Source organism: Periplaneta americana, chromosome 12 (assembly GCF_040183065.1).
Source record: "Periplaneta americana isolate PAMFEO1 chromosome 12, P.americana_PAMFEO1_priV1, whole genome shotgun sequence".
NCBI lineage: Eukaryota > Metazoa > Arthropoda > Insecta > Blattodea > Blattidae > Periplaneta > Periplaneta americana.
Genome location: NC_091128.1, coordinates 179,232,927 through 179,260,758, shown reverse-complemented (window position 1 = coordinate 179,260,758; position 27,832 = coordinate 179,232,927). Strand labels below are relative to the sequence as shown.

Sequence of the window (27,832 nt, the reverse complement as noted above, 5' to 3'; positions counted from 1 at the left end):
TCCTGAAACTCAGTTAAATTGTCGGAAAACTATCAGCATTTGCAATATGTTGATCGCTCTGGCAGCCATTACTGTGAAGCACGTAAATATGTTGGCAAACACAAGATTCCGTCGTTGCACAATATGTGGGTGGGAAGTGCGCATGCGTCATCTCGATAAATATCACGAGGTCGGATTAATTAGCTGTTGAATGACTCAGGTGTACGCACTGAGAATGTCTCTTGTTATTCAGTAGTCATGACAACGCCACAATCTATTCCGACAGAACTGTGCAAAGGATAATACTTCTTATCTTATAAAAACCGTAAGCAAATTTTATCGTTACAAAGGATCTCAATTAAATAGTAATTTTACAATTCTCAAATAACACTACACAAGCGTACTTAATAATAATAATAATAATAATAATAATAATAATAATAATAATAATAATAAATTTAGCTTCCCTTATGAAAAGGTTGCCAGATTTTACAAAGCCCGGAAGCTCTGTTTCAACGTATTACATATAATTTGGAAATACACTTAAAAGTTAAAATGATATTCATTTGAAACGATTAGGGAATCGAATATACAAAATGTCAGAAAAATTTACACCTAAGTAGCGTTTGTGCTCATTTACAGTTAAGAAAGGGGGAAAAATATATCATCAGATAGGTTAGAATGATTTGAATGCCATATACCGCGAGAAAAATAATAGTACGGATTTGTTGGCATTGATATCTAAGCCAATCAATATCCATCGGTTAAGATAATTGAAATTTCCATTATCACTCCCATCTCAGTATGTACATTATTCAATATAGAAAATCCATGGGGATATGGAGCATCAGAAATGTTGACGATATACTTGAGGAAAAAATGTCCTTACGCGGACAGATGAAGAGGGGCAATTTGGTACACTAACAGCTTTTCGGACACCAGGAACTCTTGAAAACCAGTTTATCCGTGAAAATGTGTGAATAGATTACCCACAACAAAATACGTTCTTTGTATATATTCACTGTTTGGTTATGCACCAAAACCAACTGGTTATAATATACAGGGTGGAACTGATGTGACTGGTTAGATTGAGGGGGAAATATAATACATAAAAATAATTAATCATATCATTTAATTTGCAAGAAAATCGTCGATTTTATTAAAAAACTGGAAAAGGATAAACCATTACTTATCAGTTTCTCTAACAATAAGAATAAAAATCAAAATCGTACGGATGATACTTATCGAGTAAAACATTGTTAATATTTAGTGGAAAACATTTTTTTTCTGTGAAAAGTATTCTTTTTTAACTAATATAGTATTAGAATTTTCTGTACTCTATCCAAGTAACAAGATTGTATTATATTACTTCAGTTATATTACTTCCACCCTGTATGCAGAGTTACAGACCTTAAGTTAAAGAAAAAGTATCTGCTGAAATTTGATCGTTCGACCTCATTCTCTCAAAGAAACCATCAACTAAACGCCTGACTCTGTTACTGAAGATTTCTAAACATTTTCAGCATGTTTAAAATTAGATTTAACTAATTTTCCTAATCTATTTGTGGAATTAATTTGAATGCAGTATACATCAGTTGAAAGGGTTATTAGGTTTAGTCAGGGATTACTAAATACGATACTAAATGTTTCAAGAATGTAAAAAAAAAAAAAAAAAAAGCCTAATGCTTGTCTTAATATGCATCGTAGGAAAAATATCTTCTCCTATCGAGCTCTAAGATCCAATAGTAATATACGTTACAAGAGCGGTATGTTGACGTTTTCATGGTCGAGGAAAGGATTTAAAAAGCGAAACGTAGTTGAGCTTTTTTAATTTCCGAGAACATGAAAACAAACATACCGCTCGTGTATCGTACATTATTTTGTGCGAAGATCGTTTATTACATACCTGAAAGACGAATTTCTAATTAGTTGCAATGAAATCTCCATGTTGGTTTCTGTTTAATGACGGCAACTTCGGAACACCAAAATATCTTTCTTCAACATTGTTGCTATAAAATGTTTTCTGTGTTTACTATACTCCAGCAGGCCGTGATATACGTCTGTCTTTTTTTCTCCCAGTCTATAAATGCGAACTTAAAACAAACGGTAAGGTTATGTAATGATTTATTTTTCATTTTAATATTTTAACAATATTATTTATATAACATATTGCAGTAATAACATCGGCATCTGGAATCTTGTTGATTTTTTCACGCTTCCTTAATGTTACTTGTATCAGGAATGCAATAAGTTTCGTGGGGTAGTAGACTTTACTTAATTTTTGCAAATATTTAAAAACAATAATTAACAGTGCAATTTAGGTGAAATTGCAGTGGTAAGTTTCCTATTTATAATTATTACTACGTTAAACGTCTCTAAAAATAATATGTTAAAAGCCTAAAGCAGTAAAATGAATGTCGCGCTTAAGCGGTAAGAAGAGAGGGAAATTGTTATGTGTGTTAAGTTGGGAATACTGGATGTGGTATTTCACACTTACCGCGTATTGGTTCTGTGCGGAAAACGAGCAAATACCCACGATCTCGCACAAAAGTTGTTTTTTCGATTAGTACGTAATAAATAGACTTTACCGCTCGTGAGTTCTCTATATTAAAACGCTGATACTTCCCCCCAGCATGCCTGGAAATTGTTCTGGTAATGTTATAAAACTAGAGTCGTGCACAACCGGTTACGAAAAATAGAAATTATAGTTATTGAACGCCTGACGCTGTAGTCAGTATGCAAAGCTCTTCTGTCTGGTAGAGTGCCTCAGTGCTCGGTTTAACGAATATTCGAGTTGTTTGTCACTCTTTGTGGATGGACGGTAAAGACAGACCACATTGAGCCATGCAGAAGTTCCAAGAGCCCTCGCAAGGACACGAGTATCATCGTTTAGGCTTACCATTTAATTGATAATTCTTTCTCTCTCACAACATTAAATCACCCATTGACTCATCCATCCATCCATCCGTCGATTCATTTATCCATGCATTCATTGATTTACTGACTGGTTCATTCATTCATTGAGTCCTTGATTCATTCATTCATCCAGGTATTACAGTTGGTATCGTCAAAAGCAACAACATGCATCCTGAAAGTACATCATTAGAGCTTGAGAGTACTTTTCTTTTTGTTAATAACACTCTATCTTCTTAAAAAATGATTTAAACAGCATTCGAAAATTCTTTCCGCTATTACTCAAGAAAATACTAGTGGAAACACTAGTAATGCCCCACTTCGATAATTGTGATTTTCTACTGACTGACCTCAATGTCAACCAGTCGCAAAAATTACAACGTGTTCATAATTCTTGTGTTCGCTTCGTCTGCGATGTCCGTCGCGCTGACCACATTACCCCATCCTTCCAAACTCTAAACTGGCTATGGCTTAACGAACGTAGAAATTTTCATTCTCTTGTTCTCCTTTTCCAAGTCCTTCACACTTCTACACCTACCTACCTTGCCTCCCGTTTCAGTTACCTGTCATATCATAATCTCTTCACACGCACGCAAAATAGCCGCATACTAGCCATACCAACACATAAGACATCATCGTATTCATCATCATACACAATCTCGCTCTCGCGCTTGTGGGATACCCTACCCAGTGACATCAGAGACTGTCGGAATTTAGTAGCGTTCAAAAGCAAACTTATTAAGCATTTTCTTACTGCTTAGAGTAGGTTTAATTTGTACTTAATCATTAAAAGAAATGCTTCTCTCTTCTTAACTTTTACAATAAACTGTCTAGCTTTTTATTAATCAGTTAATCTTTTAGTACTTTGATTTTTATTGTATCTGTAAATTTAATATTAATTGCAATTATAATTGTAATTGTATTCTTAATATTGTAGTTGTAATCCCCTGCTAGAGGGGAAGAGAAGGCCTGATGGCCTTATCTCTACCAGGTTAAATAAATAAATTAATTAATTAAATATTAATGAAAATATAATAATGTAGCTGCTTAGCGTAATCAAAAAACATTACATAATATTAACAACTACTGTTTTATAGGTATGCATTTTGAGTTTGAAGTGTGAACGTTACACTACAATATATGTACTTATTTGTTCTTCTATTTAGTAAGTTTATTGTAATTTATTCTATTCTTGCATTTCTTTACACAGTGGATTTCATATTATGCATTACATTTTTTCCTTTGCTGTTATTGGGGTCCATTTGTTCATTTATATATTAGTTATAAAGATTAGTGTATTAAAGTGCCCAATCAATTGTAGGTCTATATCAAGCAAACACATTTTTTAACAAAAACAAAGTAAATTTCCTTCAATTGTTGCTCCGTTTATGTACTCAGAAAATATCAGTTTCATGTATGATGAAGTGCGCCTGGTGTTCTGTCTAGAGGAAGCGCAAAGAAAGCTTGCCCATTTGACTGATGCGCAGAGAACGATATTCGGTCCTCGTGCCGTCATGCTCGTTACAGGGCTGCTATGAATCACCTAATGCTGATTACAGGGCGCATTCGAAAGCGCGGTCTTGAGCTGTTCGTATCGTGCAGAGCGGGTAGAAGCCAGCGTGTGCGTTACATATTCTGCGCTTAACAATGCTCCTGTTTCGCTCTAAATTAGGAAGTGCTAATGAAACGTTACACGGTCAAACTAGGGAATTATTTATAACGTTTATAAATGAATGAAAAACGAAACAGGCTCCGCTCGTAACGTAAGGAGTATATACAGATTAAAATAAATCGACCATAGTACCACGCTAGTTATCGGGACATTTTAATAAAATCACATAGTATTAGTTATTAGTATTTTATTACAACGTCAAATATCAATTATTACACGATCACATATTTCTTATAACATCTTTGTAATTTCATCCAGTGATTTTATATGTAAAAGAATTCGTGCTTCTGTATTTTCAACAATCTTATGTTACTAGTTACTCTGCAACAAGGTTTAGGTTACGTTTCAAGCGCTGTGATAAATCTCACTCGAAACATCAAGCCAGCAGTGTTGCCAACACATAAATTGTATCCCCGTCAGTATAACACCTGGGGCCTGTTTCTCAAAAATACTAGTTTAGTAGTTCACCAGTTACTAGTTACCAGAGTATATTTCACCAGCTCTAGTAGATTCTGTTTCTCAAACTATTTTACAAGTCTAGTAACTTGTGACAATTCTTCACTAGTTACATGATTTGTTTCACTAGTCAGCTGATTGAGTTCATTTGTTTATAGTCATTGGTAGGTATTGTTATTTGAGGTTAGAAGGCTAAGTTGTTTGTATTGTGGTTTCGATTTCTCTTTTCGGTTGAAATTCCATCAGTTGAAAGCAAATTAACTATACTCAATATGATTAATGAATCAAAGGATTATTATTCGGTGCTTTTTCAAGCATGTTAACAAAAAATGATGAAATAAACGAATGGACAAAAAGTGTTGTAATGTGTGAGGCTATGGAACTGATACCTCAGAACAAAGATTATGCATACGTTAGGGACACTTACTGGCCCAACATTAAGAAAGCAACTTTGATAAGTACCAATTCAAGCTCACAGTATCGTAATTTGAACATATTATGATGTAGCTAGTGGGTCTACTGCCGACATGAATGCCACTTATGACTTGATGAAAAATTCGCTAATTTTTTTTTGTTTTACATTTGATCTATTCATAAATTATTGTCGTTTTGTATTTAATTTGTAGGCTAAAGTTGACAATGTCAGAAGAACTGGCAGTGGAGGAGGAAAGCTAGTAAAAATTAGTTGATGAATTGGTATTAGATTATTAGGAAAATATTCTGCATGTGTTGCTGGTCTAGGACAGAAAGACTAGATGGCATTGGAAAATAATCAACATCCCGATTTGTAGAGAAATTTGTATTTGAAGCTTTGCTGATAATGCAAGACTTCTATTTTTTTGTCTTGTTATGGCAGGTCCCACTATATTTAACAACTTTTCAAGCTTCTCAGCACTTTACCTAAACCGTTCATTATATTTAAACAATGCTCCCGTAAATGAATAATAATTGTTCTTTCTCGATATAGTTTTAGCTCTTCTCACAACTTCTTTATGACTTCATTCGGAATCACCAAACCAGATATTAAAAGAAAATAACTACAATATTTTGTTTTATCTGAGAAAGGTTGTCACTGGTAACTGATAATATAGAAATCACCAGTCTTTAGAGTCTTGTAGGAATATTCCTGTTGAATACTAGTGTAATCAACTAGATTAGCATTTTGAGAAACAGAATCACTTATGAACTGGTGAAATCGACCAATATTACTAGTCTGTGAACTGGTAACTACTACTTTACCCTTGTAGTTTCTAGAAACACAGACTTGTAAAATAAACTAATATTACTACTGTACAGACTAGTATTACTAGTCCATGAGTTTTGAGAAACAGGCCCCTGGAAATCCGTCAGAATCCGTCAAAATTAAAAAAAATAATAATAAGACCCAATATATATATATATATATATATATATAACTTACAAATCCTGATTAAAATAATAATTCTTCAAAATCTAACTTGATTACGAAAAAATCTGAAACAGGAAATTCTTAAACATAGTACGGATCAGGCAGGGCTGTTCAAATAAAAAGTAGGCCTAAAATCTCTAAGGGTGGTATTCACAGACATTTCGCAGCACGCGCTACGAGCGTACTAAGCTAACCCCGGCTATCCACTGGTTACTTGTACAGAATTCAAATCATATCCTATCGCTAACACTGGTTTATGAATACGAAAAACGCTGATCATCCACCGGAAGCCCGCGCTAAAAATGTCTATGAATACAGCCCTAAAAAATTAAACAATTAAAAATGACGGCAGCTGAAAATGTCAAAAGACGATGTAAATCGTAATTTCCGCCAGAAAATTCGTCACCCGTCAAAGCCATTTTTTCCCGTCTGCTATGTTGAAATTCCGTCACTTTTGACGGAATTTCCGTCCAGTTGGCAACACTGCAAGCCAGCAGACGACTGAGAACTGCCAATCTAATCGAAGCGAGGTTGAGTGCACCCGAACGTTTCCGAAAGTTCGCGCAGCTTTCCGTGGCAAGCTCTTGTTGCGTCTACTCTACCTGCAAAACATCAGGAGCCGAATGCTCGGCCTTGACGAATGTTCTCTGACCGGTCGAATCTAAACCGGTTGTAAGCCCTATTCTGCAGCTCTCTGTAGGAAACACCCTGTATATAGCTAACGGCAGTTTCTTTAAACTGGGACTATTTGCGTTGGTCGGCCTTGCAGAAGACGTGGCCGTGAATTGCGATAAACAACTGACAATATAGAAGGCAAATAACGTCCCACGCGTTTATTACCGAAATTTGAAACATGTAGAAACCTGCAGCCCACATTTTAAAACTAGTTTTGCCCAGAGTGTGTTACAATCACTTGCTGCACTGTGTGGACACAGCTATCCAGGCGTTGCAGACTCACACCTCGTCCCATTTCACTGCCGTCACTCACCAAGGTCCAGATGCCCGCGAACAGGATGACACACCGCGACCCGCAGCACAGGCACATATTTGGTTACTGCAGCCGTTCTCGGCTCGAGCTGCTTGGGGCCCGCTGATAAGATAGCCATCGCCACTATCTCGTGCTCGCAATTCTTCTCAATTACCAGATAAGCTAGATTGCGTTCGAGCACAGGTGCGTGCGGGATGGAGGCTTGCTGTCACCTTCTCCCACCTTTCATCACGTTCTCTCCTCCTTTGGGGGGGGGGCGATCCTTCTTTCGTCATCATTAGGGCTAGGATTTCGATGACCTATAAATCATGAAAAAATATCCTAAAAACAATGCATTTATGAACTAAAAATATAAAAAAAAAATGCCCTTAAAATGACCAAAAAATTGATCTTACATAATTGGCTTCGTAAGAACATTAATATTGAGACTACTGTTCTCCAACCAGGAGATCAACCGTGAAAGGAATGTGCTTACCATTGCGTCATCTATTGGAGCGAAGTAGATAGATAATATTATCGTTATAACGTCAGTTTAAAAACCATGCGCTCTCCTGCATTTGTATGGAGAGATTAAAAGACCAGGAGATTAACCGTGATCTAATTTTGTAACATGTATGTGTCAATGTTATTGTTTGTGCTGTGAGAGCTAGCCAATAGAGAAACGAGTACCCACGTGTGTGACCTTATGACAGTCTCTATCATCATATCCCATCTCCCTCAAATCCATTTTAATATTATCTTCCCATCTACGTCTCGGCCTCCCTAAAGGTCTTTTTCCCTCCGGCCTCCCAACTAACACTCTATATGCATTTCTGGATTCGCCCATACGTGCTACATGCCCTGCCCATCTCAAATGTCTGGATTTAATGTTCCTAATTATGCCAGGTGAAGAATACAATGCGTGCAGTTCTGATTCTAGTACCTACATTCAAGTTTATTTAATTTTACATAATTTTTCTAAGTAGTACACTTTAATTAATTATTTCACCTGATATAGTTCCGTGTAGTCCACCACAAGGCCACTCTTATCCGGAACTAGCAGGTATAGAAGGTTTGGTTGGACTGATCCATTAAGTGGGGGTGTACTACGTTAAAATGACAATATTTGTGTAGAAAAACTATTAAAATAATATACGCAATAATGGGTATTAATTGAAAAAAATATATGTAGAGAAAATATCAAAGGAAATAAATAATATTTTACATTAATAATGGGAATTTATGGCTAAAATTAAATGAAAATACCCCAAAAATGACCGAATAAAACAAAAAATGTTCTTATGAGTTGTAAGACGTAAAAAATTAAAAAAAAAATGCCCTAACAAATATGTTTTAAAACACTCAGTTTATCACGTAACATATAATTACTAAAGCAGCTATGTTTCTGGCTTACTAGAAAAAAAGATGCAATTTCATCAAAATCCTAGCCCTAGTCATCATCGTCATCAAAATTATTTCTCATATTCTCCTCGCTGTCTGTTCATTTTTTCTCCCCCGAGAGCTGTCCCTAAATTGTCGCCACCATCAGTGTTTAATTCAGATCTTTTTCCCCGGGGGGGACTTAATTCACAATGAAAATTAAACATAACGTAAGCGTTAACTTAAGAATATAAACGTTACGGTAAAATCAAGAAGTCATACCATCATTCACGATGGGAACATAAACATAACAGCAAACATACTTGGTAACCATGGAAACATAACAACGACGCCATTTCCTCATATTCTGTCGTATACTTCAGCGCTCCACGATTGTGTTCTGTTTGCAAATCACGTAAGCATAAGCATGAAAGTTTGGAGTTTACAAACTTTCATGTTAACGTCTTGCGGTAATGTTTATGTCAATGCTTATGTGAATCATTGTGAATGATCCCATTTGGTAGCCTGGGCGCAAACTTCTGTGTGTATGTTACGGTTATGTTTAATTTTCATTGTGAATGGGCCTTTACACTATACCGGGCGGGGGAGATGAAACCGGCAACAAAAAAAAAAAACAGTAATTGAGCTCTTATGTAACAACAATAGAGGCAGTCTATGTAAAAGGGAACATGCAAAAATAGTGCATAAAATTGTCACAGTGTTCCTTGTACACAAAACATCTAAGTTTAGCAGAAATAGCAATCATCGATTAAATTAGAGGACTGCATCTTCCGGTAGTTTTCCTACTGTTTTTAAAGAACACTGATGTAAATATCCCACCTGTTTTTTGAAGAGCTTCGATGTCATTTTTTTAATATATTTCACACAGTTTACAAAATGCACCACCTCGAATACGACCGAAATACAATCATTCGTATTTAGTTTCCCATGGTTTTTTTATATTTGATTTCGTGTTCTACCGTTTTATTCCGCCACTAACAGCACTAGATGAAGGCAACACAGATGGAATTACCGGTTCACAGATTTCACTTCACTTAAAACCAATTGAGAATTTTTCTTCCTTAAGGGGAGAGGACGATATTTTTTGGTGAAAAATGAGTATATTTTCAAAAACTTTTTTTCTTTAGAATAATCTGTAATATGTGTGGAATGCATTGCACAACATTTTGTAGGTATTTGTGTCCTTAGCGATGTTGAGACGCTATTTTTAAACTTCCTGCGCTATGGATTTTTAAATCACACGCCCCCTTTATCGTTGTTTCCGGTAACTTCATTTGTTTGCTACATTGCCAGACAAAAATGGATATAATTTCTGAACTATTAAAGATACATGCATGAAATTTAGAACACACATTCTTTAGACTATTAGGAAACTTTCCTCTGTAACAGAATTTTGTTAATTGATTTCATTTTTAAAATATGTCCGTTTGTTTGCGAAAAAGTAAATCGCAAAAGTGTTATTAAATTTTAATTGTTTATTTTATAAACGTAGGGACTAATATCAAAATTCTGTTACAGACAGTTTGTAGAGCATGCTTTTGCAAGTACATTTGAACCTTTCTGTATTCTTTTGCCAATTCCATGCTGTATTTTTCCGTTTGAAGTAATTTGTGTTCCCAAATAGTTAAACTTCTCTGTCTTTCAAGTGATGAATTTAGCATAGATTCCAGGCGTTTTTCTGGTTCTAGATAACTTCGCCGTTTCCTTTGTCCTGTGTGTTGCCTACACTCAGGGCAGTCCGGAAACTTATTGATTGTTTTAAATTAGAGTCACTCATAGAATACTTTCTTAAAAATTAATTTTTTGTGACAGTTGTTTGTTGTAAAACATTGTCGTGAAATACAACGCAGTTCTTACTGAGAAAAATATTTCACAAGAACACTGCTTTTACTGTCTTCATATGCAAATTGTTTTTCTCATTAGCCGACAGTAACTTCATATGGCTGAACAATCTTTTAACATTTGCGTGTGTACCAGGAGAAACGTAATGAACTCTGTCACTTTTTAAAATTTGGCAACTTTTGAACAGATTCACCCAGACAATCTAAATGCTTTGATTTGAGAATTTCCCTCAATTCACTATTTTCTTTGCAATTCAGAACATATATTTCACAACATTTATTTCATAAAAAAGTGAGATTCAACAATGTTTGACCTGGTAGCAATAAACTGTATTAAGAACAATCCATACGTTCAGCGTCGCCTCCATTGTTGCCAGTGTAGTGAATTCCATTGTCGCCAACAGTGATGGACAGTGCTACATACAGGGTGGAAGTGAAATGATCCTACAGATTGAAAGGGACGACAGGGTACGCTTAAAAGGATAGAAAACCTATATTACGTTTTGTGATTAAAGGCGCGGTTAATTAGAAAATTCAAGTTTCAGCAATCTGACAACATCGCCTCTAACATACTTCTATTTCTTCTCCTAATACAAAAGCAAGAGCTGGCCTTCTATGCCCAAGGTTGCGGGTTCGATCCCGGGCCAGGTCGATGGCATTTAAGTGTGCTTAAATGCGACAGGCTCATGTCAGTAGATTTACTGGCATGTAAAAGAACTCCTGCGGGACAAAATTCCGGCACATCCGGCGACGCTGATATAACCTCTGCAGTTGCGAGCGTCGTTAAATAAAACATAACAGATGTAAGAGGTCAACGAACTCAGATCTGTCTCCCTAGGTGAACTACCTCCCACCTCCCTCTTTGGCTATAATGTTGCATCATTCAATGGCTTGAAATTGATGATTTTTAAATTAAATTTACACGAAAACTGTCCACGTTATTGAAATACGCCAGAGGAATAAATGATTCTTGTAACATGAGCTATTCGTCCTGAAGATCTGTAGGGTTATTTCAGTTCCACCCTGTAAAATAAAATATCGTTAATATTCACAGTTTTTTTTCAGTTACTAGTTTTTTAATACGGGACAAACATGTCACGAAGACCTATTTATTTATTTATTTATTTATTTATTTATTTATTTATTTATTTTGGTGTAGTAAAGGCCATCAGGCCTTCTCTTCCACAACACCAGGAATACAAATGCAATAATAGAAATAAACATAAAAAATACACTATATACAAAGTAAAGCTACACAAAAATATAAACAGGTTATGGTCACACAAAGTTTAAATGAGTGATTAAGTATCATAATTAATTATATCCTAACTAACTAACATAAACAAGAAACTTGCAATCTAGATTAAAAAAGAAAAAGAAAAAATAAGAAAGGAAAGCGCGATAACAGATAATTCGGAGTAGAAGTATGCATGATTGTAAACAGAAGAGACAGTGAATGTATTGTTCTTCGTTTCTTCAGACGCACCCATGAAAGTAACTGGTCAGGGCAATGGAACGATTAAATTAGCAAATGTAGCGATGCAGCATAGCCTAAGCTGTAAACGAAGTAACTTACGGAAAGCGCTTTTTCGTTCGTAAATCGTTACACTTCAGCATTGTTTATAAAATGTTCCTTTTTTTCTTTTCTTTTTTTAGATATTCTCAGATATATCAAAAGTTATACTTTGCGCGAGATTACACAAACAAAAGACACAGAAGTGGGTACCCTTCAGACTTATCTATTTATCTGCAGCATTTCCCAACACCACGACTTAATTCGTGACGTCTGTCTCAATTTACATGTTTGTCCATCTGAAGTATGCGAGCACACGCGATTACGAATGTGGCCAGCACCCTCATGCAAGGGGTCTGACTTCTGCAGTAGGTGCCGTCTGTCTGCAGTCCAAACCAGTTCTCATGAACTATTACATGGGTTTAATTCGTAAGAACAATTCATCAAGCAATGACTTACATAAATTACAATATTATTTTTCTCAGAATCGTGAGTTTATCATGCTCGAGCACATATCCTGCTTTTAGTGCGCTATGTTAATGTTGAAAGTAATTGTCGTAGATGTCTTTAAGCGGGTATGTACCGTACATTTTTCGCTAGTAGGCTATATATTTTTATTACTTAGGATTTTCTAGTAAAGAGATAGGTTTGGAAGTAAATCCCGAAAAGACAAAGTATATGATTATGTCTCGTGACGAGAATATTGTACGAAATGGAAATATAAAAATTGGAAATTTATCTTTTGAAGAGGTGAAGAAGTTCAAATATCTGGGAGCAACAGTAACAAATATAAATGACACTCGGGAGGAAATTAAATCCAGAATAAATATGGGAAATGCGTGTTATTATTCGGTTGAGAAGCTTTTATCATCCAGTCTGCTGTCAAAAAATCTGAAAGTTAGAATTTATAAAACAGTTATATTACCGGTTGTTCTTTATGGTTGTGAAACTTGGACTCTCACTTTGAGAGAGGAACATAGGTTAAGGGTGTTTGAGAATAAGGTTCTTAGGAAAATATTTGGGGCTAAGAGGGATGAAGTTACAGGAGAATGGAGAAAGTTACACAACACAGAACTGCACGCATTGTATTCCTCACTTGACATAATTAGGAACATTAAATCCAGACGTTTGAGATGGACAGGGCATGTAGCACGTATAGGCGAATCCAGAAATGCATATAGAGTGTTAGTTGGTAGGCCGGGGGGAAAAAGACCTTTAGGGAGGCCGAGACGTAGATGGGAAGATAATATTAAAATGGATTTGAGGGAGGTGGGATATGATGATAGAGACTGGATTAATCTTGCTCAGGATAGGGACCAATGGCGGGCTTATGTGAGGGCGGCAATGAACCTCCGGGTTCCTTAAAACCAGTAAGTAAGTAAATGAGTATATATATATATATATATATATATATATATATATATATATATATATATATGTATTACTTAGGATTTTCTACAATGCTGTAATTTTCCTCAACGGAACACCGAAAAACTGTGAAATATTACATTTAATTTTTTCCTCCATTGTTCCCTATCTTGTAATCCTTCCAGTCCCATACACCGTCCCACCCCTTCCTTCCACTTTTCAGTTGGTCTTCCTTTTCTATTCCCTCTTCCTAGTTCCCATCGCATCACTTTTTTCGGCATTCTTCCATCGTCCATCCTCATTACATGCTCATTCTTTTAATTTATAATTCCTACTACATCTTTTCTACATTCAGTATCTCTCTTATTACTGTATTCCTTAATATTTCCCTTCTTGACTTCCTAGCTGCTGTTCTCCAGAAGTTCATTTCAGTGGTTCTTAATTTTTCTCCTTGTGCCTTATTTATTGTCCAAGTCTCCATTCCGTACAGCAATGTACTCTCCACTGTTGCTTTATGAATGATTCCCTTTGTTTTGGCCAGTATTTTGCTGCTCAATGAAGTTAACATGCCAATAGCTAGTATAAATTTACTAAGTTAAAATTCAAAATTTAATTCCTACATATTCTGAGTTCATTTTACGCTGGAATTTGGTATAGTGATTAGACAATATTTCTAAATTAGAAAAAAATTTTTAGCATCCAAAAAACTTTTATCGTTAAGGGTAATTATATTTTTAAATTGGAATGCAATTTGTGCAGGAAATAAAAATTTTCCTGATATCTTGTACGATACTGAATACTTTTAATGCTTTCTTCTCTATTTTATTCATAACGAGTTGGTAACAAATCCTGTCATTATCAGTTCAATATATGAATAAGATTTTTTTTTCGCAATTTTTTTTCACGAATTGTAAGATTTAATTATTTTTACATAGAAGATTATTAATTAAAAAAAAACTTAAAGCGATAAAATAATGCGAAATGCGATTCGTTTTTCAGTATGAAGTATACTTGCATGCTAAATTTCATGAAGTTACTTACTTACTTACTTACTTATTTACTTACTTACGACTTTTAAGGAACTCGCAGGTTCATTGCCGCCCTCACATAAGCCCGCCATTGGCCCCTATCCTGAGCAAGATTAATCCATTCTCTACCATCATACCCCACCTCCCTCAAATCCATTTTAATATTATCTTCCCCTCTACGTCTCGGCCTCCCCAAAGGTCTTTTTCCCTCCGGCCTCCCAACTAACACTCTATATGTATTTCTGGATTCGCCCATACGTGCTACATGCCCTGCCCATCTCAAACGTCTGAATTCAATGTTCCTAATTATGTCAGGTGAAGAATACAATGCGTGCAGTTCTGTGTTGTGTAACTTCCTCCATTCTCCTGTAACTTCATTCCTCTTAAATTTCATGAAGAGTTACCTAAAAAATGTGGAAGTTATGACGAAAACTTTAAGTTACGGGAAACGAGCGACAAACTTACTGAAATTAAAAAGTTAAATGGCCAAGTCAATTGATATACAAAGTAGAGTAACGTTTTAGATCATAAATGAGAAAATATTAAGAGATATTCAAACATATTTTCATCATAGTATTGACGAAAGTCCATTCAACAAAAGTAAAAATCGGATTCCGAAGGTATATATGCCCCTTAAGAGCCAAAAGGTTTAGTATGGAGGAATTTCTGTGACATATTTAACTTGCCACTTCACAAACTGACAGGAAAGCCGAGTTGAGTAAATATTTCGTTTGGACAATTTTAATTTAGGAGTTTTTGTAGAGGAATTTTCGTTTCCGGATTTCATACTTTGGAAATTATTCCGCGGACCTACTTATACCTTGGAACAGTCATCGGCTGTGAGTGTGAAGATTTCGATAAGAGTCAACTCATCCCACGCTAAAGCTGGATCAGATTGCTATCTAAATACAGGCTTGATCTTAACTGCGTCAAGAGCGTCAAGCTCAGTTCAGTATCATGGCTAACCGTGGGCGTCAATATGACGTCTGGTTAGTAATTCATAGCATGGTAGCGTGGAATGTTTGCCTGCCTACTGTAACAAAGATTACAGCATTGCCCCTTATGGAAATTGCGTCCATGCCACCCTCAATACATATAATTGAACTTTATTTGTTCATTCATGCTTCTGCTGCAACGTCGATCAAAAAGAGTGCGCAACTGTTGATGAATGCGTCCTCATTTGTTTTTATATTTTAAGAGGTAACGTGCATCGCAGCATTTCCTGAAGACAACCACACAGACAGAGCAGAAATTTGAGCTCCTGGTGGAGAAATACCTCCCCCACTTTGTCCACTCGCTGCATACGATACTGGATAGGTACTTAGTTTAGATCTACTCCTGCTCTCCGAACAATAGATACAGACGATTGCTTATCAAGTGATAGTTGCCTAGCAACGCTGCACTCTCAAGTGCTTATGACTGTAGACCTGTGTGGGATGAGCTGCTGGCTATACTTCACAAACGGATAGATCGGATTATTATTATTATTATTATTATTATTATTATTATTATTATTACTATTATTATTACTATTATTATTATTAGTACTATTATTAGATTATTATTATTAGTACTATTATTAGATTATTATTATTAGTACTATTATTAGATTATTATTATTATTACTATTATTAGTACTATTATTAGATTATTATTATTATTATTATTATTATTATTAGTATTATTATTATTATTATTATTATTATTATTATTATTTTGGTAGACGGATAGAATTTATCATCCCCTTTATTTATTTATTTATTTATTTATTTATTTATTTATTTATTTATTTATTTATTTATTTATTATTTTGTTAATAATTGTAACATAAAATATAATATATACAGAAAAACTTTAGCTCACCCCTGAAAGAGTAGAACTCGTGCTCAGGGGCGGATTCCTGAATTGAAATTAATAATTATACAATACAATTTGTCTTATGTCTACTATGCAATTATAATATATAAATTTAAATTTACAATTTTTCAATTTTTATAAAATCCATACATAATTTTTTTAATTTAATACTAGAACTATTAGAATTGACCAGATTAGGATATTTAAATATAAATTTGTTATATATTCTTGGGTCTATATTACTACTATGATTAAATACTGTAACAGTGTTGCATTTTGGTTCAAATAATCTTAAAGAATTCATGCCTTTTGTTTCATAACTATGAGAATACAATTAAAAATTATTTCGATTTTTATGTATGAATTTTATTAATACAATATAATAAATTTGTCTTACGTTAAGTACATTAAAGTCTAAAAACAAATTTTGAGATGGAAAATCAATAGGTTTATGAAGACATATTTTAATAAAGTGGATTAAAATTGGATTTAAATGAGCTACTCCATGCTATAATTCCATACATAATTACCGATTGAAATAAAGTTAAATATATGGTGCATAATAAACTTATTGACAAGTAATTCCTCAATAAAACAAAATAATATAATATAATATAATATAATATAATATGAAAGTATGTGTCTGAAGATAGGGGTGGATTTTGAAATTCAGAAGTGATGTTAGGGGTGAAATGGTGAAACAAAATTTTCAGTCATAAGTGGTTTTCAGCTTAGGCCTCGCTAACTAAATCCACGTGCTTTTCCTCAAAATCGTGCCCTCTTTACGTATAAATTATTCACGGTGGGAAGTTTAGAAATGAACGCAGGGTACAACTCAGTGGTTTGAAGTAAATGTGAAGGCAAGAGCAACAGACTGTACAAGGACCACTGGCACGTTTAATAAATGCAGATGAAGTTTCGGTTTTCTTCCAAATCGTAAGGATCTGATTACTAAATTTTCTTCACTTCATGTAACACAGCCCATACGGGGAGATGTAAATTCCCTCCAAGGGGTCTGTTTACCTATTTATAAATAGGCCTACGTGAGTTCCCTCCTTTTACTAGAGGTGTATGTAAATTGCCTCTCATTCGCCTAGGGCGTCGAATTTTTTAATTTTCCACTGAGTGCATCCGCACTGTAGGCCCACTTCTTGTTCATCCGCCGAAATGACGTCATTCCATAGAAAACTTGAGCCTTTTCAACGCCAGCCATCCAAATATTTATCGCTTCATTTAAGTTCTTAAACAAATACAAGCAAGCCTAGGCAAAAGGAATAATTCTGTTTTGCGCGAAGAATTATTTTCACAACATAAAATACTTGCACTTCAACAACAAGTTTAGACGTTTTCGTAACGATCAAATTCGTCACCGGTATGTTTCGTCACGGTATGATTTGTCACAGAATATGTTTCGTCACGCGGTTTTTTTATCACAACGTGTTCCGTCACAGCCTCGATTTTCGGGTCTTCAAACAATTAGCAGCGAAACAAAGCATAGAGACCAGTACAGGCAACATTTCCATGTCTGGTGTATACTACAAGTTTCAATCAGAGCGCCTGGAGAAGAAGACGGTACAGTGAAGGATTAGTGACGCGCCTCGCATGTATTTGTGGTTAACGGAAGGATGAGCATAACAGTTCCGAGTGATGGTCACAAGTCTTCCTCGGGAATGGAACTGTGCACGTAAGTCAACACTGCCTTCCTGGCGGTACTCATGAGACAACTCATCGGACTGGTGTCGTCTCTGTGGTTGCAATAATTGTAGATGAAAACCATAATTTATTTAATACCTGCTGTTATGTCAATCCATTTTGAATCTTGCGTACACTACTCTTAACACAATTGATTAACTAGCGGACTTACTCGTGTTAATTATGTAAGATTTGTGCGGCTTACAGCTGTTTCAGTGCTTCACGCACCATCCTCAGAGCCTACTAGATCACGGCGCCATCTCGAACTTCTCTGCCTGTTATGTGGGTGTGTTTGATTGTTGAAAGGTGTTGAAGGGTGGAGTCAAATAGTGTGTGTGTACTGAAATTGATCTGTGTGTTGAGAATTTGATCAGGGTGTGTTTTAGTGTGTCTGTATATTTCGTATTGTTCTAGTGTGTTGAGTTTTTGGTTCTTGGGTTATATGTGTAGGATTTCCATGTCCGTATTTATGTTATTGTATGTATGGTTAACATTGGTTATATGTTCGGCGTATGTAGATGTATTGTGTCCTCTGGTTATTGCTTTAATGTGTTCTTTGTAGCGTGTTGCGATAAGTTGCTTGTTCGCTCTCTCAGGTAAAGAGGAGACAATTTACGTACCTTAGTTCAGGTAAGCAGGAGGCAATTTACGTATTTCTTTTTACCTGGGGAGGCTCTGACTCTGAGTGCAGCACAGACTGCGCATTATCATTTTTCTTCACTAGCACTCGTCACGGAAAATGCTCTGATAACCTCAGCCTGATTCACGCGAAAAGAAACTTTTGCCTGGACTGCACTCACAGTGAACTGATACCAGAGCCCTTGTCTGATAAACCGAGTGTCACGTATAGATATGTTGGCGAGGTTTGGTGAATACGAAGGCCATAAATATTAATTTGTTGCCGTCCCTTTGTTTCTCTTGCGTTGCATTTTACTGTTGTTGCATTTTTATAATAATAACAACAATAGTAATAATAATAAAGACAATAATAATTTTATAACAACAATATTAATAATGACAATAATAATGATAATAATAGTAATAATAATGCCAATAATAATAATGATAGTAATAGTAATAATAATAATAATATGACAATAATAATAATATTAATAATAATGACAATAATAATAGCAATAGTAATTTATTTATTTATTTTATTTTATTTATTTATTTAGAATATTAATATGCGAAACAACAGCACAAGGCCAATTACAGCTTAGCACAGGTACAAAACGAAACAAAACAACAAATGATGATAAGAATGAAAGATAGAAAATGGCAATGAGATGAAAATACAATCAATATAATAGTCTACTTTACTCAATTGACCAAAATGCAACAAAATAAATAGCACAAATAATATTATTAAAATTAGTTCAGTGAGATAATTAAAATAATGGCAATTAAATAAAATGTATTACAAATGAATTAATGCAATCATATAAATGAAGACAGGAATCATATAATTAATATTGTAAAGTTATGCAAATGACGAGAATAGTATGATACATATCTAACAATGGCATAAATAATAAAACTGACATAAAACTCGAAAAGTATTACTACACATTAAATGGATCCAAGTTCAATCCATGCAAATTAGCATATTTAATACATCTGCAGACCGGAGACAGAGATTTAGAATTTCTATTATAAAACAATTTATGAAATCTTAAACCATTAGCAGGAATACGAAGACTGATATTGCTTATGAAGGATTCACAATCAATATCACCCTTAATGACTTTACAAAAAAATAAATAATCAAGATCCTGACGTCTGGTAAACAAACTACCGCAATTAAAATATTTGCAATTAGTCTCATAGTTATAATCGGAATTTGGTAAAAATCTATAAGAACACAAGGAAATAAATTTTCTTTGAATATTCTCCAATTTAGCCGAGTCAGTGGAAGTAATGGAGTTCCATACAACAGATGCATATTCAAGCTTGGATCTAACCAATGTATAGTATAAAATTAAAAACACATAGGAGTAGAAAAAGAATAAGTTATAGATCTGATTAGACCAAGCATTCTTAATGAATGGGTATAAATATATTGCACATGATCATGAAAATATAATTTTGAATCAAGTAAGACACCAAGATCTCTAATACAATCTTTCTTAGTAATTACGACATTACTAAGAGAATAATTAAATTTTTGGGAAGTAGTTTTCCGTGAGAAGGAAATAACAAAAGTTTTGGATTGATTAATTTTCATTCCATTTTCAACAGACCATTGTAAAATTGAATTAATGTCATTTTGAAGAATTTGACAATCAGCCGAACTGTTAATTTTACGAAAGATTTTGAGATCATCCGCAAATAAAAGGCAGCTAGAACTTATTCTTTTACTTATATCATTTATAAATAATAAAAATAGGAGAGGTCCCAATGTAGACCCTTGAGGAACTCCGCATACACTATTAAATGGAACCGAGAGAGAATTACCTAGTCGAACACAAGACTGTCTATCTGTTAAATAATTTTCAAACCAATTAACATAGTTAGTGGAGAGACCAAAATTACTTAATTTATTTAATAAAATTTTGTGAGGAACAACATCAAATGCTTTGCTAAAATCAAAATAAATTGAGTCAATTTGACCTTGAGTTTCGACAACAGGCATAATGAGATTAAGATAGGAAACTAAATTTGTAGTAGTAGATTTCCCTCTAGTAAATCCATGTTGGGCCGAATTGATCTTATTTTTGACATAAAATGAAATGTGTTTGTGAATAATTTTTTTCAAAAATTTTAGAAAAATTGTTTAGGGTAGAAATGGGTCTATAATTAGTGACACTGTTTTTATTACCATTTTTAAAAACTGGAATAATGGATGCTTTCTTCCATAGCGATGGGTAAATTCCTGTTTTTAAACTAAGATTGAATAAAAAAGTAATAATAATAATAATAATAATAATAATAATAACAATAATAATTAATAATGTGGCCTACACAGACGTCTTGAAGTGTGACTGCAGTTCAGTTCGATGACCTTCAAGCAACAAATGTTAAGCATTTCTGTGCAGAATGCTCCCAGCATTGAGCATTTGATTAGCTGTGAAGATGGACATCCTTGATTCGCCAGATGATGCAAGACAGGAGCCATTGTCACGTATGTCACATCGTGAGTCTAATTTGATTATATCTTGCTATATAAAAGGGGCCCTCGATGCGTCACCCCCCAGTTTTACGTGCAGCAGACTCCACTTCGCGAGATGATCTCCACCAACACAGTGAGTATTATAACATGGACAAGTTCCTCACATTGCTCTTTTTTTGTTCCATTTTGTTATCGTAATTCCGTTTCAGCATTTATTGCTACCGGTACGTCGGAATCTCTGAAGGCGGAAGAGTTATTACTTTATCTGTCCACTATCATGAACTGCGCAGTCCCAACTTGACTTCATCTGTTAGCGCTCCGTAATTGGTAATGGGCTCGATTGGAAGCCAGTACTGCAACTGTTCAGTCACCCAGTTCATCAACACGTGCTTTTCTTGTATCACAGTTCCAGTCACTCTGTTCTTAGTTATTTTAAATATGAGGTTGTTATATTCAATATGGAGCTTCTTTCAGGTTCAAGCTACAGGCCTGACTATTTGTAACTTTGTAAGTCCCGTGTTGTCTCCTGTAGGTCTCTTTAATAGCGACGTTGTTATTCCCGACGTGACTCCTCCTCTTTGCTTACACCTTAGGAAGTGAAGTTCTATAAAGTCTAGGTAGGTAGTATCGTTCGCCATTTTTGTTCTTTCGTTGCCGAGCTACCAGACGAGGAATCTATTTGCCACACCGTTAAACATTATCATGTCGTAGCTTCTATGATAATAAATCAAACCCAGTGTAATTGAGCAAATAATTGAGCGGCAAATAATGTCTTCGTGTGCTTTCTGCGAACGCCAACGAAAGAGCGAAAATGGCGGGCGATTATATTAAATATTTATCGAGTCTTAGGAACTGCATAACGTAATCAGAAGCGAAACACAAGACGCACACGTTTAAATGTAGACGACCTGCAACGTGATTGGGTGCCGGAAATAAGAGCGACGGGACTACTTGATTAAGATAAATGAAAGGCAGTACTCAACTAATACATTTTCAACATGAATTCGTCCACCGCTGTGAAGTAACGGTTAGCATGTGTGACCGTGAAACGAACGGCCCAGTTGGAAAAAGTTACCTGGTTGAGGATTTTTTCGGGGTTTTCCCTCAACCCAATAAGAGCAAATACTGGATAACTTTCGGCGCTGGACCCCGGACTCATTTCGCTGGCATTATTACCTTCATATCACTCAGACGCTAGATAACCATCGCAGTTGATAAATCATCGTAAAATAACCAATTAACAAACATAAATTCAGTGTCCAGTTTGCTGTTAAAACCTTTCAGTTTGCATTCGGAAGAAGAGAAGATGAAAATTATATCTTCAGGGCGACCCACTGCATTTCTAAATATTGAGCAGATTATGAGAATGCCGCAGCTTTCTGCCTCAGTGGAAACAGACTTTGCCTCGAACATTTCCAGTTTCAACTAGAACGTTCGTCCGTAAGCAACGTAGAATAAGTAGGGCTAAGTAGTTTTCAAGGGAGAGTTGTACAGCTTTATTTGGTATTTTAATTTCCTATAATGACTTCAATAACAACTGACACCGTACAGTCCCGGAAACAAAAAATTGCCCGAGTCTTGAAGCTCCTCACAGAGCTCGATTCACACCACAACGATTTAACAACGGTTTTCAACCCAGTATTACTTAAATAGTATTACAGGAAGGTATTTCACAACAAAAGCAAAAAAGCACGAAATTAAACTGAAAATAAGATCAAATTAATAGAATATGTATGATAAGACTTTCTTGTGTTAAATTCTAACGAACCTTGTTTACATCTTTCGACCTTTTATGGATCATCCTCAGAACTGGTCGTTGTTAGTCTTCGCGCCTCTTGTTTTGCTTCCTGTGAGGGTGTGTTCGTGTGGTGTAATGTAGAGTCAAAGAGTGTGTGTGTTCTGAAATTGAGTTGTATTGAGAATTTCGTTGGGCTGTAGAACAATATGAAATATACAGACACACGAAAACACACCCCAACGAAATTCTCAACACACAACTCAACTTCAGAACACACACTCTTTGACTCTACATTACACCACACGAACATACCCTCACAGGAAACAAAACAAAAGGTGCCAAGACCAACAACGACCAGTTCTGAGGATGACCCATAATTAGGTCGAGACATGTAAACAAGGTACGTTAGAATTGAACACAAGAAAGTCTTATCATACATATTCCGAAGTGATGCAGTGTTAAAAGTTGTGTAATCAAGATGTATAATCAAATTAATGTATAAGTGTCATTATTAAACAAACACGATACAGTACGGCAATTCATCGCAAGCATTCCGATAGCTCTGTGCTAGCGTGCTTGATCGCAGGGTACAAAGTTCAGGGTTCGAATACTTTTGAGGAAAAGTTTTTTTTAAATTAATTATGCAGGTTAATTTCATTTGCCATCATTCTATTTTACTGCACCATTTATAAATATCCATATACTATTAAGAATAGATCAATTTTCATTGTATTTTTTTTTCCAAATGCTTTGCAGGTTACAATCGACGTAAAATGAAGGTCTGTAACGGCCAAAGTGATCTCGTGTCCACCACTGCTTTAAAGGAACGAGCATGCGCAATGCGTTCAATCTGGAACTTCAGACGGGCCAGTTTTTTTTTTCTGGAACTGTACATAGTTGTTTTGCTCTTCCTCATATTTCGTTACTAATTTCTTTCAGGAAATCTATGTTTGTAGGCCGTCTTCACAAAGTGGAATGTATAGTACTTACTTACTGGCTTTTAAGGAACCTGGAGGTTCATTGCCGCCCTCACATAAGCCCGCCATCGGTCCCTATCCTGAGCAAGATTAATCCAGTCTCTATCATCATACCCCACCTCCCTCAAATCCATTTTAATATTATCTTCCCATCTACGTCTCGGCCTCCCCAAAGGTCTTTTTCCCTCTGGCCTCCCAACTAACACTCTATATGCATTTCTGGATTCGCCCATACGTGCTACATGCCCTGCCCATCTCAAACGTCTGGATTTTATGTTCCTAATTATGTCAGGTGAAGAATACAATGCGTGCGGTTCTGTGTTGTGCAACTTTCTCCATTCTCCTGTAACTTCATCCCTCTTAGCCCCAAATATTTTCCTAAGCACCTTATTCTCAAACACCCTTAACCTATGTTCCTCTCTCAAAGTGAGAGTCCAAGCTTCACAACCATAAAGAACAACCGGTAATATAACTGTTTTATAAATTCTAACTTTCAGATTTTTTGACAGCAGACTGGATGATAAAAGTTTCTCAACCGAATAATAACAGGCATTTCCCATATTTATTCTGTGTTTAATTTCCTCCCGAGTATCATTTATATTTGATACTGTTACTCCCAGATATTTGAACTTCTCCACCTCTTCAAAAGATAAATTTCCAATTTTTATATTTCCATTTCGTACAATTTTCTCGTCATGAGACAATCATATACTTTGTCTTTCCGGGATTTACTTCCAAACCTATCTCTTTACTTGCTTCCAGTAAAAGTCCCGTGTTTTCCCTAATCGTTTGTGAAATGTATACAGTAGTAGCCTAATAAATTACCTGCAACCAGCTATAAATCGTACCAAGAATCTCCACTGCTGGAATGGGACGAGTAAGCCAAGGGCTTGGAGTTCACACAGATATTCAGATGCTGCTCTGCATGCTTCTGTCTTGTTGCAGTATCAACTGTTCCTTCTGCTCGTGACTGTGATGGTAGGAGTAGCCATGGAGGAGACGACCACGGAGAGCGACCTGTCAGGCAACGCCACGTGGGTCAGCGGGAACAACACACAAGACGCGTGAGTCCAGTACTGAGAAATGCTTCAGACACTCATAGCCTGTGTATCAACATGCGTTTGTTACTTCAATTATTAAAATGAATAAACGAAAGGAACTATAGTCCGACGCTGTTATTCCCGGCGTGACTCCGCCTCTTTGGTTACGTCTTAGGAAGTGAAGGCTCTATAAAGTCTAGGTAGGTAGTATCGTTCGCTATTTTTGTTCTTTCGTTGCCGAGCTACCATACGAGGAATCTATTTGCCACATCGTTAAACGTTATCATATCGTAGCTCCTATGATAATAAATCAAACGCACTGTAGTTCAGCAAATAATTGAGCGGCAAATAACGTCTTCGTGTGCTTTCTGCGAACGCCAACGAAAGAGCCAAAATGGCGGGCGATTATATTAAGTATTTATCGAGCCTTAAGAAATGAATAACGTCTTCATAAGCGAATCACAAGACGCACACGTTTAAATGTAGCCGATCTGCAACGCGATTGGCTGCCGGAAATTAGAGCGACGGGACTGTAAGTTCACTAAAAGCTGACGGTAACAATTGTAAGTAAAGCATGCAATGTAGATTACACGTATTTTTGTTTTTTATACCTAAATGCCTATTTTAAGTAATTATTTCCCGAATCATCTGTTAAAATGTTCATCTTTAGCAGTCTGTGCAACGGTCAACGGTCAGTATCGGTTACCATTGGGTGCCTGCACAAAATGTGGTAGACTGTTCTGTAAATGTAATGACAATGTGAATGTTTTAAAATGTAAATTTTCAGCAAAATTATATCATAATAGTACATTATGCAACGAGCCTATAATGGTAGTAATTAAGACGCGAGTATGTTTATGAAACGAGCGCAAGTGAGTTTCTTGAGCGTCTTAATTTCTACCATTATAGTCAAGTTTCATACGACTTTTTATGCTCGACCATATTGATTTATTCCGACTTATTGATGAAATGAATTTGCGGGAATGTGCTTTGTGAAAGGCTGGAAGATGACGGTGAATTGATGTTGATTTGTGTGTTGTTTTTTTCGACTGAGTTTAATATTGTCTAATCTCGCGCTAGTTGTCTTTCGATTGCATATCCGAGAATAATCGATACTTGCGCTTTCATATTTCTACAATGGTATTTTCTGATTGGTGGAACACCTGAACTTTAATGAATATGTGTACTTTAATGAGGTCCATTAAAGGGCTGCTACCAGGTGTATAATTACTACATTTCGGCATGGTCGAGCATAAATAATAATTAAACAGAATAACTCTTCTCAGGTTCTCAGCCAGGTGAGTTGGAGATTAGCTTCCAAGCTTTCGACGGCTAGCTCTGCCATCTTCTTCAGGGAATGAAGTGAGGTGGGGCCAAGTCTAGCCGGTATATATGCAATAGTAGGGCTTTCTGCTGCGGGCCAATCAGGAGCTAGTTACTAGTCCCGACCGCCAGGTGCATTCTGGTTGGTGGAAGCGGTAGCCAATCAGGAGCTAGTTGCTGGTCCCGACTGTCTGCCGTGTGCTGGTGGTCTAAGCGTATTGATGGCAGGTTTCCATGCTGTACTCAGCTGTAGACCCCCGTCTCTGTTGAAATTGGAAGCAAATTTCCAACTGACCTGGCTGAGAACCCGAGAAGAGTTATTCTACATCAAACGCCGGGAAAGCCCCAAGTCATACAATAATTAAACAGTTTTGTTCGAAGCAGCATTATAGCCCACATGCTGAAGGTCTGTCTGGTCACCAGTGTGCTAACAGATGCACATTTCTGTTTTCAGTTATGTCATAAAAAGCGTTCAGTTTGAAATTGGAGTTATGGAGGATGAAGAGGAGGGCAGTGGCGAGAACAGTACCACTCCAGCACCAGCCCAGATGGACAAGTGAGTAATCACTAGAAACAGAAGCAGGTCGAAATATTCCACATTTCCTTCTGACACAACCAACCAATGTATGAATTGCCTGTTACAGATTGTCAGAGACGAAGGTCGCATTCCTGCTGCCCCCAGCGGCCGTTTTCAACACCAGCCAGCCCACATCAACGCCATAATGATGTAAAATCTTTATATACATTTTTATCGTTTTGTATTTCCGTCTTCAAGTTTTCAGTGGTTCACCTTCAAGAAATATACTTGAGCGTGTGAATTCTGGAAAAAGAAAGTGTATTTTATGGTTTATTTATACATACCTAATTTAATACAAATAAAGTAGCAAATATATATTTAAGAATTAGATTGTTTTCAGTGTCTAACACATAGATGGGCATCGTGCCTCACTTGAGAAATAATGCCTCACTAACCTTCACAGAGCTTATCGCTCTGAGTGACATCATCTTCACAGTCCCCATTCCTCCCTCACGCAGCTCCTAGGCGTGAGGAGGTTTTATATCAGTTTCATAAGCAATATCAGTGGTGGCATAATGGCATTATCAAAGCAGTGTGTACGCGTCAGAAAACTATTATTTCATGAGAAATGGGAGGAAGAGTTTTTTTGCTGTTTAGAAGGGTAGAACATACGATGTATGTTATGCTCGAAAATCCTATTAGGCATTAATAAATTTAATATACAACGACATTACTCCTTATGTCATAAAGAACATGCTGAATTAGAAGGTAAGACAAATTAAATGTTATTTTTCGTACTATTCCGAAGAAAATTTATGATCTTAACATTTGCATAATATATTAAATACGGCATTATACCTTAAACACGCTGCATTAGAAGGTACGAGGAATTAAATTTTGTTTGTATGTATTATTTCCAAAAGAAATTTATAAAAAAAATATCAAATGTGCGTAGAAAACGAAATATGATTTTCTGAAATTATTTTAAATCGAGAATGTGTAAATCTATTAAGTAATCTTGATAAACGCC

At 35.8% G+C, this 27,832-nt stretch overlaps 2 protein-coding genes across 4 annotated transcripts in view; one reads left to right on the top strand and one right to left on the bottom strand.

The window, feature by feature from the left end:
- Nucleotides 1–7,557, bottom strand: part of LOC138711251 (uncharacterized) — a 58,218-nt gene extending 50,661 nt beyond the window's left edge. For both annotated transcript variants that reach the window (XM_069842670.1, XM_069842671.1), the window contains exon 1: nt 7,417–7,557. In XM_069842670.1, coding sequence (XP_069698771.1) covers nt 7,417–7,473 — 57 coding nt within the window. In that variant the 5' untranslated portion in view covers nt 7,474–7,557. The remainder of the gene's footprint in view (nt 1–7,416) is intronic.
- Nucleotides 232–27,187, top strand: LOC138711253 (uncharacterized). Of its 2 annotated transcripts, none has more exons than XM_069842673.1 (4): nt 232–304; nt 24,868–24,986; nt 26,740–26,841; nt 26,930–27,187. In XM_069842673.1, exons 2-4 carry the CDS (start codon nt 24,898–24,900, stop codon nt 27,006–27,008), a joined length of 270 nt encoding a protein of 89 aa, XP_069698774.1. In that variant the 5' UTR covers nt 232–304; nt 24,868–24,897; the 3' UTR covers nt 27,009–27,187. The 2 variants fall into 2 exon arrangements, with proteins under 2 accessions (XP_069698774.1, XP_069698773.1); XM_069842672.1 differs by lacking the exon at nt 232–304 and adding an exon at nt 21,247–21,340.
- Nucleotides 27,188–27,832: the final 645 nt, after the last annotated feature.